This window comes from Epinephelus moara, chromosome 17 (genome assembly GCF_006386435.1).
Source record: "Epinephelus moara isolate mb chromosome 17, YSFRI_EMoa_1.0, whole genome shotgun sequence".
Taxonomy (NCBI): Eukaryota; Metazoa; Chordata; class Actinopteri; order Perciformes; family Serranidae; genus Epinephelus; species Epinephelus moara.
The window spans coordinates 33,763,610-33,776,937 of NC_065522.1; the positions used below are offsets into that span (position 1 = coordinate 33,763,610).

Below are 13,328 nucleotides of genomic sequence, written 5' to 3' on the forward strand. Positions count from 1 at the left end.
ACTCTCCTTTTTGCTCTTCTTTGCCTCCTCACACAGAGGAGCTCCTTTTCTTTTGCTAGGCCGTTTTTCACTTGTCTCCAAACTTTGTCCGTCTGCCATTGTGCTCCTGACTCAACTATCTCATGCCCAACTCCTCATAAGGACCAGCTCCAGTCCCTGATTGGCTGACCCACCAGTTTCACAATACATGACGCTTTTCCTGCCATAAAGCAGATTTTTTCCGCGAAATTTCGGCACCAGTGGCAGAAGCTTATTGCAAAGATTGCAAAGCCACTAAGTAACCTATGTAAACACTGAGTCTGATTTTACTGTGGCCACTACCCTGTGCAACCCACATTATTTTCATCATGATATATTTAGGAAAAGATGCTGTCGGTTGCCTCTTTAAACATCTCCATGGTATATGCTCAGTATCCTGCTGCGTCTGGTGATGATGTTCAGGGACAACACAAACAGCGGTGCGACTCACACTCACACCTATGGCAAAAACATCCACTGACCGCAACCTGCAACAGGACGTCAACAAAGGCATGTGATTTAAAAAAAAAAATTATGATTAGGCGCAGTATCCTTATGTGAAGTGAACACCAGGCTCCCGGGTGAAAGTCCAGGGTGTGTTTGCTCTCATACGGACTTTCCTGCTTCGTACAGAACATCGTTACCGGCAGTGTTTCTACCTGACTCAGCCCAGCAGTGGATCATCCCGCTGCAGCAGGTCATCCAGCCATGTTATCAACTGATGACGCTGTCAGTGCATCATACTGCTGCGACTGATACCATCCAGCCAACAGGTGGCATATCCTAACACCACAAAACGTTGCCTGCCTGGTGGCGTATCATAACACTGTGAAATGTGGCTTTTGGCGTTGGTGAATCACTTTTTGAAACTCTTATTTTCCAATGACAACGTTTGGCCTTTGGAGGGCAGCACTGAGCCTCTCATGTCCCCATGCTTTAGGACACATCAGCCACGTCTCATTCTTCAGTCATCAAACGTCGCCGCTCTTGCAGAGATTTTGGCGTCAGACACCAGCGCCAAAAGCCACCGTTCATAGTGTAATGATACGCCACCAGGCAGTGTCAGTGTGCAGCCAATGCACCCAGACAGAACCTTTAGAGGTGCTGCAGTATGTCAGCAGATGGCACCTGTCATGGCAGGATGATTCGCCGCTGGATGGCATCAGTTGGAAACGCTGCTGGTAGCAACATAATAGAAGGAGCTGAAGTACCTACAGTATAAAAGGCAGGAGAGGAGGTGGATGGGTCCAGGAAAACCTGAACTTTGACCCAGGAGCCAGCTGTTTGCCTTCCGTATAAATGTAGAGAAAACCATGATGTTTTTTATAAACCTAACGCGTCCTGTCCCAGAACGTCGACAGCAGACGTGAGAGGATACCTAGTGCGAAACACGAAGACGTTAAAGTCCACTGACAGAGCGACCTGCCTTAACCTGCATGCTATACCTCATTTAACAGGCTATAAAAAAATACTCCCCTCACATTTGTTCGTTTACAGATCTGACACACGAGTTCAAACTCCTCAGTTGATCTTGTGTCAGCAGTTTACCACCGAGAGTCTGTTTTCAAAGCTGCAGCAGCTCTGTTGATGTCAGCAGCGTCCTCAGACGGCAGAGCAGATAAAACCATGTGGTTTAACTGAAACACCAAACAGCTAGCTTTTAAAAATAGACTCTGGGGCTGCGAGTGAGCCGAGGCGCTTCATGGCATTAACCTTTCACTGCGTTTACCTATATTTATGAGCGAGAACACTTTGACATAGATTTGATGTTCTTCTCCATCTTGAACGCGTATAAAACAAGCGGAGGCAGAGTCTCTCCTCCATCCTTCAGGTGGTGTTTCTGCTCTCACTGACCTGCAAACACACACAGATACATGTACAAATAAATTACACTTAATGCACTGTAAAAGATTTTAATATGCTTAGAGACTCATACAGTCAAATATCCATATAGCTATATTTGCTGTCATGTATATATCAGTAGATTTGTATCTGTAGTTTGTCTGTATGACTTAACTTTGTGTTTTTATGCAGATGATACACTTTTATTTCTGTTAAACCAAATGGTTGCTTTGTAAGAGTGACTGCCTTTATTTGACAACTCATAGATGTAATTTATCTGTATGCAAAAGTCATTTTAATCAAATATATTTCTAGCAAAGCTCCTGAGCATAAAATGACAGTATGAATAATGATAAAGACACTTCTCTCCTTACGCTGGTGTCTGACGGCTGCATATGTTGCTCTGTTTGCTTCAGCTGCCTCTCCACAGACTGAGGAGTTACAGAGACACAAACATGTCCTGTTATCCTTCATTCCAACTTAATAAATATTAAACTTCAGTCACCAGAACAAAATGTTGGCTCGGTGCGTTTCTGCACACCACAAATGTGTTATGTTCATATGTTTTATATGTTTGACCAACATGTTCTCAACCAAAGGTGTCACAGATTAGTCAGTGGACATTTCTATATTACACACTGGGAGCTTCTGTGTCCACCCAGACATCACAAACAACACTGAGACATCAACAAAAGTACGTGGTTAGGTTTGAAGAACGTCATGGTTTGGCTCCACATTCACACAGGAAGTGAACAACGTGCTTCTGGGTGATAGACTGGGATTTGTTGGATTTTGCAGAGATGTACATGCCAACATTGTCCTGGTGATTGGGGTGTAACCTGGGCAGAGTTGTTGTTGTTTGTGGACGATATGAAATACTAGGCTATTTGTCTTTTAATCATGTCAACATTTGTTGCTTTATACATTTGGATGTCTGGACTTAAGGACCGGATTAAACTGATTTAATTGAACTGTAAAACTGAAATCCATGTCTCATATCCAGATACATTCCTTAGCCGTGATGTCGAAGTCTCATTAATGCAAATGTAAGCATCCATCACTTGATGTGTTTCTGCTTCAAGTTAAACTAATCTGTACTACAGTCATAGTGTCAGTGGTTACACAGTGAATCCGTTCAAGAATATATCTGAAGAAGAAGAAAATACCTCTCTCCTTCCTCTTTAATGTGACAACAGCATACGTCACATCCATCACATGACTCACAGTATTTGCCTCTGGACAGCCTGAAACATTAAATATATTCACTGTCATCTTCATTTCATCAGGAACAATAGAACTACAGTTGTTTACAGGTGTGAAACAGGTACAAACAAAAGCCCATTCATAAAACACTTACACACACACACACACACACACATGAAGATGTAATATATGAACTGAATCATTTACTTTGCTGATGACAGTCATCTTTATATCTCTGTTCATCCTGACTGTGAACAGTCTTTAATTCATCTGAGGAGTTTGCACACGTTGATCCATTTTTGGGGCCAAAATAAAGGACTGGCTCATTTCCAGAGGTGGGTAGTAACTAGTTACATTTACTCAGTTACATTTACTTGAGTAACGTTTTGGATAAATTGTACTTTTAAGAGTAGTTTTAATGCAAAATACGTTATACTCTTACTTGAGTACAATATTTGGCTACTCTAGCCACCTCTGAATAATATATGTATATATATATATATATATATATATTTGTGTTTCTTGTGCCTTGATTTATGTTTGTAAAGATTTAATTTATTTTTGTTTTAGTTAAAGGGGTATCGTTTAAAATACATGAATTTGCAGATTATTATTTTTGATTGATTGATTACGTTCATGTTCTTATTTGACAAATAAATCAGACGTTATTCAACAGTTACTCAGTATTTGAGTAGTTTTTTCACCAAATACTCTTTTAATCTTACTGAAGTAATTATTTGGATGACTACTTTTTACTTTTACTTAAGTAATATTGTTCTAAAGTATCAGTACTCTTACTTGAGTACAATTTTTGGCTACTCTACCCACCTCTGCTCATTTCTGTTCACTACAGTGTATTTTGACTTTAAAACATTCACTGTCAGATTCACATACACTGAACGTCTCTGCTCACTTGCTTCATACAAACTGTTTCTTCACATGCTTTGTGAAGAAAGGAAGCTCAAACTTTCACCAGGAAATTTGCAACATTACAGCAGCAGAGACACAAATTGTAAACAGGACAAAAAGTACATATTAATAAAAAGAAAGACACGATCAGTGTTTTAAACAAAATGTACAAAACAAACAGCAATATAATATGTAAGCAGCAGAATATAATAAAGACAGACTGAGAGGCTGATTTCACATCACTGACTGATGGAAGTTTAGATATTAAACATTTTATCATTTACTGATATTGCACCTAGTAAAATAAGATATATGAAACAAATACCTTTCTTCTTGTGTTTTGTGACTTTGGCGTACGTCACTGTTCGTGGATCATCTGCGCTGACGTGTTCATACACTGAAACAAACATGATAATAAAATATGAATATTCACTGTAGCATCTGCCACCACACAATACATCTGCCACCACACAACACATCTGCCACCACACAACACATCTGCCACCACTCAACACATCTGCCACCACTCAACACATCTGCCACCACTCAACACATCTTCCTCCACACAACACATCTGCCACCACTCAACACATCTGCCTCCACTCAACACATCTGCCACCACTCAACACATCTGCCGCCACTCAACACATCTGCTGCCACACCACACATCTGCCGCCACACCACACATCTGCCGCCACTCAACACATCTGCCACCACTCAACACATCTGCCGCCACACAACACATCTGCCGCCACATGCCTGCAGTGTCCACCATAACCAACAGGAGCTGCTACACTGACCACAGGAGCTGTGCTCATGTGAGGGCACGGCACCACTCAGCTTTATTCTCACACAGCTGGTCTATTTCGAGTCTGCACACGGCTCTGCAGCCCTCCAACACATAAAGCTACAGAGAACTGTGTAAACATTTCAAACAATGTGTTTGTAAATGAAAAAAATGAGGCCAACATGCAGTATTTCACATTAAACTCATATGATGCGTCCTGTGGTTAAAACCCTCCAGTTAATGACATCAGCACCTCTTCATACAGATTTCTATATTTGTCTTTTTATGCTCCATTTAAAATCAAAATAATGTTTCACACAGGCCACCAAACAGTGAATGTGCTTCAGTGCCATATAAATTTAAATAATAATTAATTAAACAAACATTATTTAAACAATAATAATTAAAATTGAGAAGCTTAAAGAGAATAATTAATGTGAATGAATATGAATTATTTTTTGAGTGTGTGTTCAGCAGCTGTTTGACACTCACCTGGGTCTGACTGTGTTGTTGGCGCCTCAGAGGAAACACACGCCGCTGTGCAACAGGACGAGAAACATCAGTAGACAGTGTTTTAACCCCTGACTGTCCAGTATTGGCACACGGCAGCTATGATAATAATAGTTATGGCTGAAACATCTGAAACCATCCAGGGCTCAACTTCTGAGAGAAAAGTCACAATCTGGTTTTTACTTTGTGCAGCTTCACACGTTTTGCACCGTACATCACATTTACATCTCTTAATCTGCCTATCTGTTACTCATAAAGGTGAAGGTGAGCAGCAACGGTGCTACGTTCATGTCCATGGTTTAAAACCAGCTCTAACAGGTTTATAAACTGAGAGAAGAAGAAGAAGAAGAAGAAGAAGAAGAAGAAGGCACACAGAAAGCAAACTTCACATTCCTCCCCGGTGCTTTAACGAACCTCTGTGTTTCCGACACTGAAGCAGTCCCACCACCAACAGCAGCACAGACACACACACAATGATGAAGACAACCGGCAACAGGACGGAGAGCTGAATGGAGCCAGAGTCCAGAGGAAGAGGAGGAGGAGGAGGAGGCTCTTGGCCCTCCTGAGGTGTTGTGTCTTCATGTGAGGGAGCAATATGTGCTGTTAACACCATGAGAGACGAAAGTGTGACATGATAAAGTGTTTTATAATAATACAACACTTATATATGTGAAATATTTTACAGGTTATCTGAAACTGTCTCACTGAACACTCAAAACTAGTCAGTCACTGACTTCCACATCAGACATCTGACGCCGAAATGGACTATGGGCTGTACTTGTAGAGCACTTTTCTAGTCTTCCGACCGCTCACTGTCACCTGTTTACACCATGAGTCACATTCACACACTGCTGGCCGATGCTAGGCTAGTTTCATCATGTCTCACCTGTGACAGCCAGCCAGCTCTCTGCTGATCCTCCAGCTCCAGAGATGTGACACCTGTAGAGTCCTTCATTGGACCTGGAGACATTGCTGATGGTCATCCGGCCCGTATATCCAGTCTTACTGAAGAGGCCGTCTCTATAGAAGTCAGCTGCAGAGCTGGACGATGTCATCNACGTACCAGTGACGGTGATGTTGACAGCGTTGCTCCTGTCTCCCTCTGCATTTTCACACCAGTACTCTCCACTGTGTGTTTCAAAGGCAGGTGTGATGTTTAAGAATCCAGAGTCCCACTGAGAAACATTTGAGGAAACCTTTCTCATCACTCTCCATTCTGATGAGCCGTGACACCCCCGACACTTGAATGAGATGGAGTCATACTCAAAGAACTGCAGTCTGTTTGGGTCCACGTGAAGAACACATGCATCTGTCACAGAGAAGAAGAAGAAGAAGAGGAACAGTGAGAGAGACATCCCTGCATGTTCTCACACTGTAACAAACATGTGGATGTTCTTTAATCAACAATCTGAACTCACCAGATCTGTGAACACTGGAGCTGCTCTGCCCTTCATCAGTGAGCAGCAGCAGCAGCACATTCACCACTGGAGAGACAAAGAGGACAGCAGAGTGTCACACACACATGACGCCAACATGTGAACACCCTACAGTATAACGAGGTGATGCAGCACGGACACACACTGCTGCAAATGTTCATCACTCTTCATATTATCAACCTGAAGACAGCTGTGTCTGTGTGATGTCTTCAGGGTGGAACGTGTTCATGTATGGCACATGACACACATGACAAATATGAAACAGAGTAAAATCAGACCTGATAATATCGTCCATGACTCTTAATGTAACTGTGCACATGTATTAAGTCCTACTCAGGTCCAAACTGGAGGCACTTACTAACAGTTATATGACACTAATGTGTTCACAGAGAGCTTATAGCCGTCACTCATCTTCAGCTCTTGTCCCCAGTTGGGTTTTTCCTGCAGGATGCTCCGGCACTAAGATAAAAAACACGTCTGTTTTTCTGACGACATGAAAAGTTCTTTTTTAGAGAAGTTGACGCAACAAACACATGAAGATCTTATAGACCATGATGCATCACTGCAGATTAAATTAAACAACCCAACAAGACATAAAGGAGATAAAATGAACTTGAAACATCTGCAGAGTGACTGCATGACTCATGAATGCAGCAGCAGTATTCTACTGCACCATTACTACTTTATAATTTGGAACATTTTGAAACGTACGCACTTTACTGAAGGTTCTGAATGCATCATTTTTCCTTGAAGTGTTTAAAGTAGTCTTCCTCAGTGAAGAATCTGATAAGAAGAGAACCTGACTATTATAGCGTGGCTGGTGAAGAAGGACACACAAAAGATGCACAATATATTTTGTGTAATTATTACCCTTCATTCATTTAAACTTTTATTTAAGACTCAACTGAGAGAGTCCCTCACTCTCACTGATGACATGAACACATGAACACATTAATCAACCAATAAGCAAACAAAGAACCATCAGACATATCAATTAAATCAGAAATTAAATCATCCACAACAACAAATATCAATATATGACTGAACGTCTGATAACACTCCCTGATACAATCTGACATTCTGTTTGTTTGTTTGTTTGTTTGTTTGTTGGAAGTGATCAGAGAGTAATAACTGCAGACAGACTCACTCAGTGTGACGCAGAGCGCTGTGACCTCCATGGTGTCTTCCTGCTGACTGACTGATCATCAGACTGAATGACAGCTACATATGATGTCGCTGAAGGTGAAGCACTTCCTGTTCCTGTGCAGAGAGCAGCTCACAGCAGGTTACAGCCTCACGACGTCTCTCAGCTCTCAGTTCCTCTGGAGGGTAAAAATACACGTGTGAAGATGGTCAGCGGTCAGAGCTGCTGGGTCTCTGACCCTTCATCAGAAAGTTGATTATTCATATTCAATAAATTAATCACTTATTTTAAAGGGTCACTGCGCTGACGTCACAGGAACGGTTCAGTCTGTGTGAACAGATCTCTGTGGCTGTGGGGCTGCGTCAGGTCTGAGAAGATAACCTTGATGATGTAAGCATGATGTCATCAGAGGCTGCAAACAGGGAGGAGTGATCCAAGAGGGGCACACGGGCTGCGTTCAGCCTGACAACACATTCAGTTAAACAGAGACAGTTATGCACACACACACACACAGCCTGTGAATGTGGTGGCGTTTGATTCAGTCCAAACAAAAGATGCTTTATTCAGGAAACATTTGTCAACATCAGCAGAGCCAGTGAGAAATACATCCAGACTTGAATGTACACAAGGATCTACCTGAACCTGGCTGACAGCTGATCTGGGTCACACCTGTGACACACACACACACACACACACACAGAAGGAGAGGAGACATACCTCAACACTCGCTGCACACATTTACAAACCGTCTCACGTCATGTCGTTCTACCTGGATATAGAAGCAAAGTGACGCAGGACATTTAGAGGTTGACCCAGGTGAGCAGCTCTGGAACAGGCAACAGGTAAACACACAGTTAGAGGTCCAGGTCCAGGTCCAGGTCCAGAGTCAGGGCCAGGTCCAGGTCCAGGTCCAGGTCCAGGTCCAGGTCCAGGGCCAGAGTCAGGGTCAGGGTCAGGTTTGGGGTCAGTTGACTGTAGAGAGGCAGTGAGTGAGTGAGAATGGGCTGATAATAAAGTGCAGGACTGATGAAGGGAAGTGGAAACAGGGGAATGAAGAGTCATGTGACTGGGACAGTGTGAGGACATCTGGTGGATGGAGGGAGAATGACAAGTCCAGACAGGTGTGTGTGTGTGTGTGTGTGTGTGTGTGTGTGTGTGTTAAACCTGAACTGCCTGCCAGTTGTTGTTCTGGGACGCTGTAACCTGCGCTGCGACACACACTGTAAAACTAATGCAGGTGGTTCAGCTTAAATACTACAGCTCAGTTACTGCCCTAAATATTAACCTTGTGTTTATCGGTTGTTTCAACGTATTCTGTCGACTTTAGTTCAGTTGTGAGTTGACTGGATCGTTCGAACAACGTGAGGTCAAAATATGGTCACGGCTTAGATTACCCAGGATGCACTGTTTTAAGAGCAGGGAGGGCTCAGGGTTGCCAGATTGTGATAGCTGCAGAGGTATGGCGTCGTCCCAGCGCTATCCATCACAAATTCTAGCTGTGTTATGATGATGGCTAATTTCAGATATTTTAGCATTTTCTCTAGAAACAGTGTTTTTGGGACTGTGATTGTTCCCGTTGTAGAGTTGTCAAATAGTGTCGTAAAAAAGTGAATCTACTGAATATGTCTAATATCCAGTAAACACCAAGCTCAGGAGTTTTTCACCCAGGAATCTAGTTTTTACACAAAACTATGGACTTGGTCCCAGATGGATCCCTGGACCAGCTGAGAGCTGCGCAGGTCCTGTCGTGCACAGGACAGGTCGTGACATGTTGACCAAATCAGGAGGCGAGAGCTCAGTGGCGTTCCTGATATAGATCCCAGTACACCTCAGGCTGTGAGCACCCCCTCCTCTTCATCCTCACCCAGGACACTGTATAATGAGAAAGCCTGCTCCTCCTCATCATCACTCCCTTCTGCCACTCTGGGAGAACAATAATGCACTTCTCTCTCCTGGGTGAAGCGTCTTCCTCCCTCTCTGGGTCTTCTGTCAGTTCGATACACTCGGGCTATGTGTCCAGTCATTGCACATGACATTTTTCCTTTTTGAGCCGACAGTCCTCAGGTGCATGTTTACCCTTGCAGCGATAACAATCTTTATCCTTTTCTGCACTCCCCTGGCTCTCTCTCTCCTGCCCCATGCTATTTGATCCACCGGCCCTCACTGCATTACAGCACATGGCTCCTGCTTTTGCCTGCAAATCCTGCACATTTTTGTTGGCAGACTCCATTGCTTGGGCTACACACAGGGCACTTTCCAATGTGAGATTGGTCTCTGACAGTAATCTTCGGTCATTATTTATTCCACATAGCAGCCTGTCCCGTAACATCTGTGAAAGTGTCTCTCCATAATTACAATCATGTGTCAGTTTCCTTAACTCAGCCCCAGATTCAGCCACAGATTCAGTGGGTCTTCTCATACGTGAATCAAATGTAAATCTCTGGACAGTTTCACTTGTTTGGGGTTAAAGTGGCTCCTTAATAAAGTTACCAATTGTGAATTCTCTCCAGGTTTTTCAGGACTTCAGAGGTTTCTCATCAAACTGTAAGTTTGTGTTACCACCACACTGAGCAATATGGACTTCTTGATATCATTTGCAGGAAAGAAGTGCTCCATTATTTCACAGTATTCCTCCCAAGCTTGCACTTTTGAATCAAATGGTGGCAGGGATCCTATTGGTGCCATCTCACCTGCATATGTCTTCCCTCCTTCCACCAAGGTCTTTGTTCACCTCTCCAGATTATCCTCGTCGCCAATATAATATTGTGACGCTTGGAGAAACAGGACGCAGGACACCAACAATAGCTTCCTTGGGTTTTTACTTGCACATGGTAGGGTTAGGGTAGGCACACAGACGGAGAGGACATCACATGACATGGATCTTCCTGATATAACGTCCTGACTAGGGCTAACTTACACACAGATAGCAGCACTGTGTGACAGCCAGGGAATAAACTGCAGCTTCATGAACCAGTGCTGCTGCGCTCTGATCATGTTCTTATTCTTGAAGCAACAGCGCCATCTAGTGGGTTCAGAGAATACACAGTGACTCACGAGGCTTCATTATCACCAGGGATTCTGTACATGTGTTAGATGTGACTGCAGGCCAGTCTCAGGGGGCGGGGCCTTCTCAAGCAGCAGTGACATTAGTTGGTGAAGACGTTAGGTTGGCGTGCCACCTGGATCTGACCTGGAGCCCAGATTTGTCCATGTGTGGCATGAAGGACAAACACTGTGGTCAAACAAGACCTGTCTTACAGAGGACGGACATCAGTGTGCAGTGAGAGACTGAAGCATGGAGACGTGTCACTGACACTGTCTGCAGTCACACTCTCTGATGGTGGAAGATACTGATGCTGCGTCCCCTCACAGGATCATCAGTCTGCTGCGGAGCTGCTTGTTGTGGTGCACATTACACATCACACTCATGATGCATGCTGTGAGCCTCATTGGTCAGATGACCTGGTTGGATCCACACATCACCTGGAGTTTCTCTTTTGGAAGTGTGTGTGTTCATTAGTCCGTCTTTCAGGTAGAAGGAGAACAGCTGTGTCTGCATGACGTGAGGCGGCGGATGAGCAGGTGGAAAGCTGTTCCTCAGCCCGTCCTCTGGTCATGTGACATCACTCTCAGGAGATTACTTCCTCCAGTTAAACTTTATTCATATAATATCAAAGATTTCAGTTCATGAATCAGCTCATCGTGCTGCTCTGTAACTGCAGAAACACAAAGATCACACTCAGAGGGAACTTCAGTTTGTTACAGTTTATTTGGTAAGAACATCACGGTCGCATCAGTAATGTACATTTAAGAAAATACACCACATATAAACACACTCAGAGGGTGATGATATATATACTACTGTATAGAGATGACTGATCCCAAGAAAATATATTTTACCTGTTAATCTCTGATAAAAAAAAAGGATTTATTTCATGGTGGTTTGAGGAAGATGTTAGAGGTGAATATGTGCACATGTGTGTTCTCCTGAGACTGCATCATGCTGTCACCTTAGTAGTACACACAAAAAAATGCTGGGTTATTTCTGTAAACACATTGTTGGGTTGTTTCATGCTGGGTCAAAGGGGTTGGAAGGGGTTCATTCATAGCTAAACAGTTGGATGGGTTACTGTGACCCAACCAGTGGGTTATTAATTGTCCCGCTCTTCTATTGTTCAACTTTCTGGAATTTTCCATGAGAAGTCACAGGAAGACATCGAGCAGACAAGCACAGATTTTCTGCTAGGTTAATATTTATCTATATTTTCAATAGTTGGTGGTAACAGAGTGAGCTTATTATTATTTCACAATCCTGGATCATAGGGGGGTTAATATTTTTTTTTATTCTGTGACATTTATTAATAAAGTTGAGCAAGTTTAGAATTTTTCCCTAGATGCTAACGTTAGCTGACTTTAGCTAATCTTTAACAATGCTATAACGTTAGCCGTTTTGAATTTTGCAGTTTAATGTGTTGTAACGTTAGTTTTCAAGCTTTATTGGTCATCTGGCTTTACTACCTACTGCACATTTATATCTTAACATTTTTAGGCAACATTAGCTGGTTTTCTATCATTAAGTTAGCGGTAAGGTTAGCTAACATTAACTAGCTATCGTAGGATCTCTGGTGTAACGTTAGGTTAACATTAAGTTAAGAGGACTTGGCGTTACACATGCTGACAATGTTTTATGGTAAACATTACTATAGTAATTTATTCGTCCATTCAACAGAACATGATATATACATACAATTTGGATTTCTGTATTAAGTATGGGCAAAAAGGCGTACGCTGAAGCAACATCTTATTTTTGCCTACCCTATTTACAAGAAGGAAAGTTGCAGAAACAGAACAAGATAACGAGATGGCACAGTTTTAAACAATGATTTTTTTTATCTAAACTGAAAACAATAAATAATATTAATCTAAGCAGAATCTTCAATTCATACTAATTGGCTTACTTTATCCCAATATTTTATATTTACTGAATACCTTAATTTTAAACATCTTTTTAAATTTAGTGACTGATGTGCATGTTTTTAATTCTTTATCAAGGGTATTCCATAAGTTTACTCCAGTTACAGATATGCATTTGCCTTTTGTGTTTAACCTGATCTCACAGAAATACGTGAAATGACCACGACCTCTTAACACCGCATTCCGTGGTGGCAGCACGTAATGGGTTGAAATTACGTGCTGCCACCACGAAAACAATGCCAATGTAAAGTCAATTAGGATCCTCTCCCGTGGTGGACACACGGAGTCCCTGATTCAATCACGTCACGTGAACCTCGTGGTGTTAAAAAAGGCATTATAAAAAGCCGACAAATAGTGTTAATTAATTGACGTGAGACATTGAAGAGGTTGTCTCCTATAGTCTGTAATTTTTTATTTTTTTTATCATAACTTCTCAGAAATTACTCAAAAGTAGAACGTGCTAAAAGTAAATACAATAATAGGCTAAATAGTATCTAAGCAATAA

General features: G+C 42.3%; 1 protein-coding gene across 1 annotated transcript; it reads right to left on the reverse strand.

Moving 5' to 3' along the window:
* Positions 1-19: 19 nt before the first annotated feature.
* LOC126403897 (uncharacterized) lies at positions 20-6,624 on the reverse strand. Its single transcript, XM_050066717.1, has 7 exons — positions 6,156-6,624; positions 5,684-5,869; positions 5,252-5,296; positions 4,298-4,369; positions 3,027-3,104; positions 2,235-2,291; positions 20-1,872 (listed from the first exon to the last, which is right to left on the reverse strand). The coding sequence occupies exons 1-7, from the start codon at positions 6,622-6,624 to the stop codon at positions 1,865-1,867; spliced, it is 915 nt and encodes a 304-aa protein (XP_049922674.1). The 3' UTR covers positions 20-1,864.
* Positions 6,625-13,328: the final 6,704 nt, after the last annotated feature.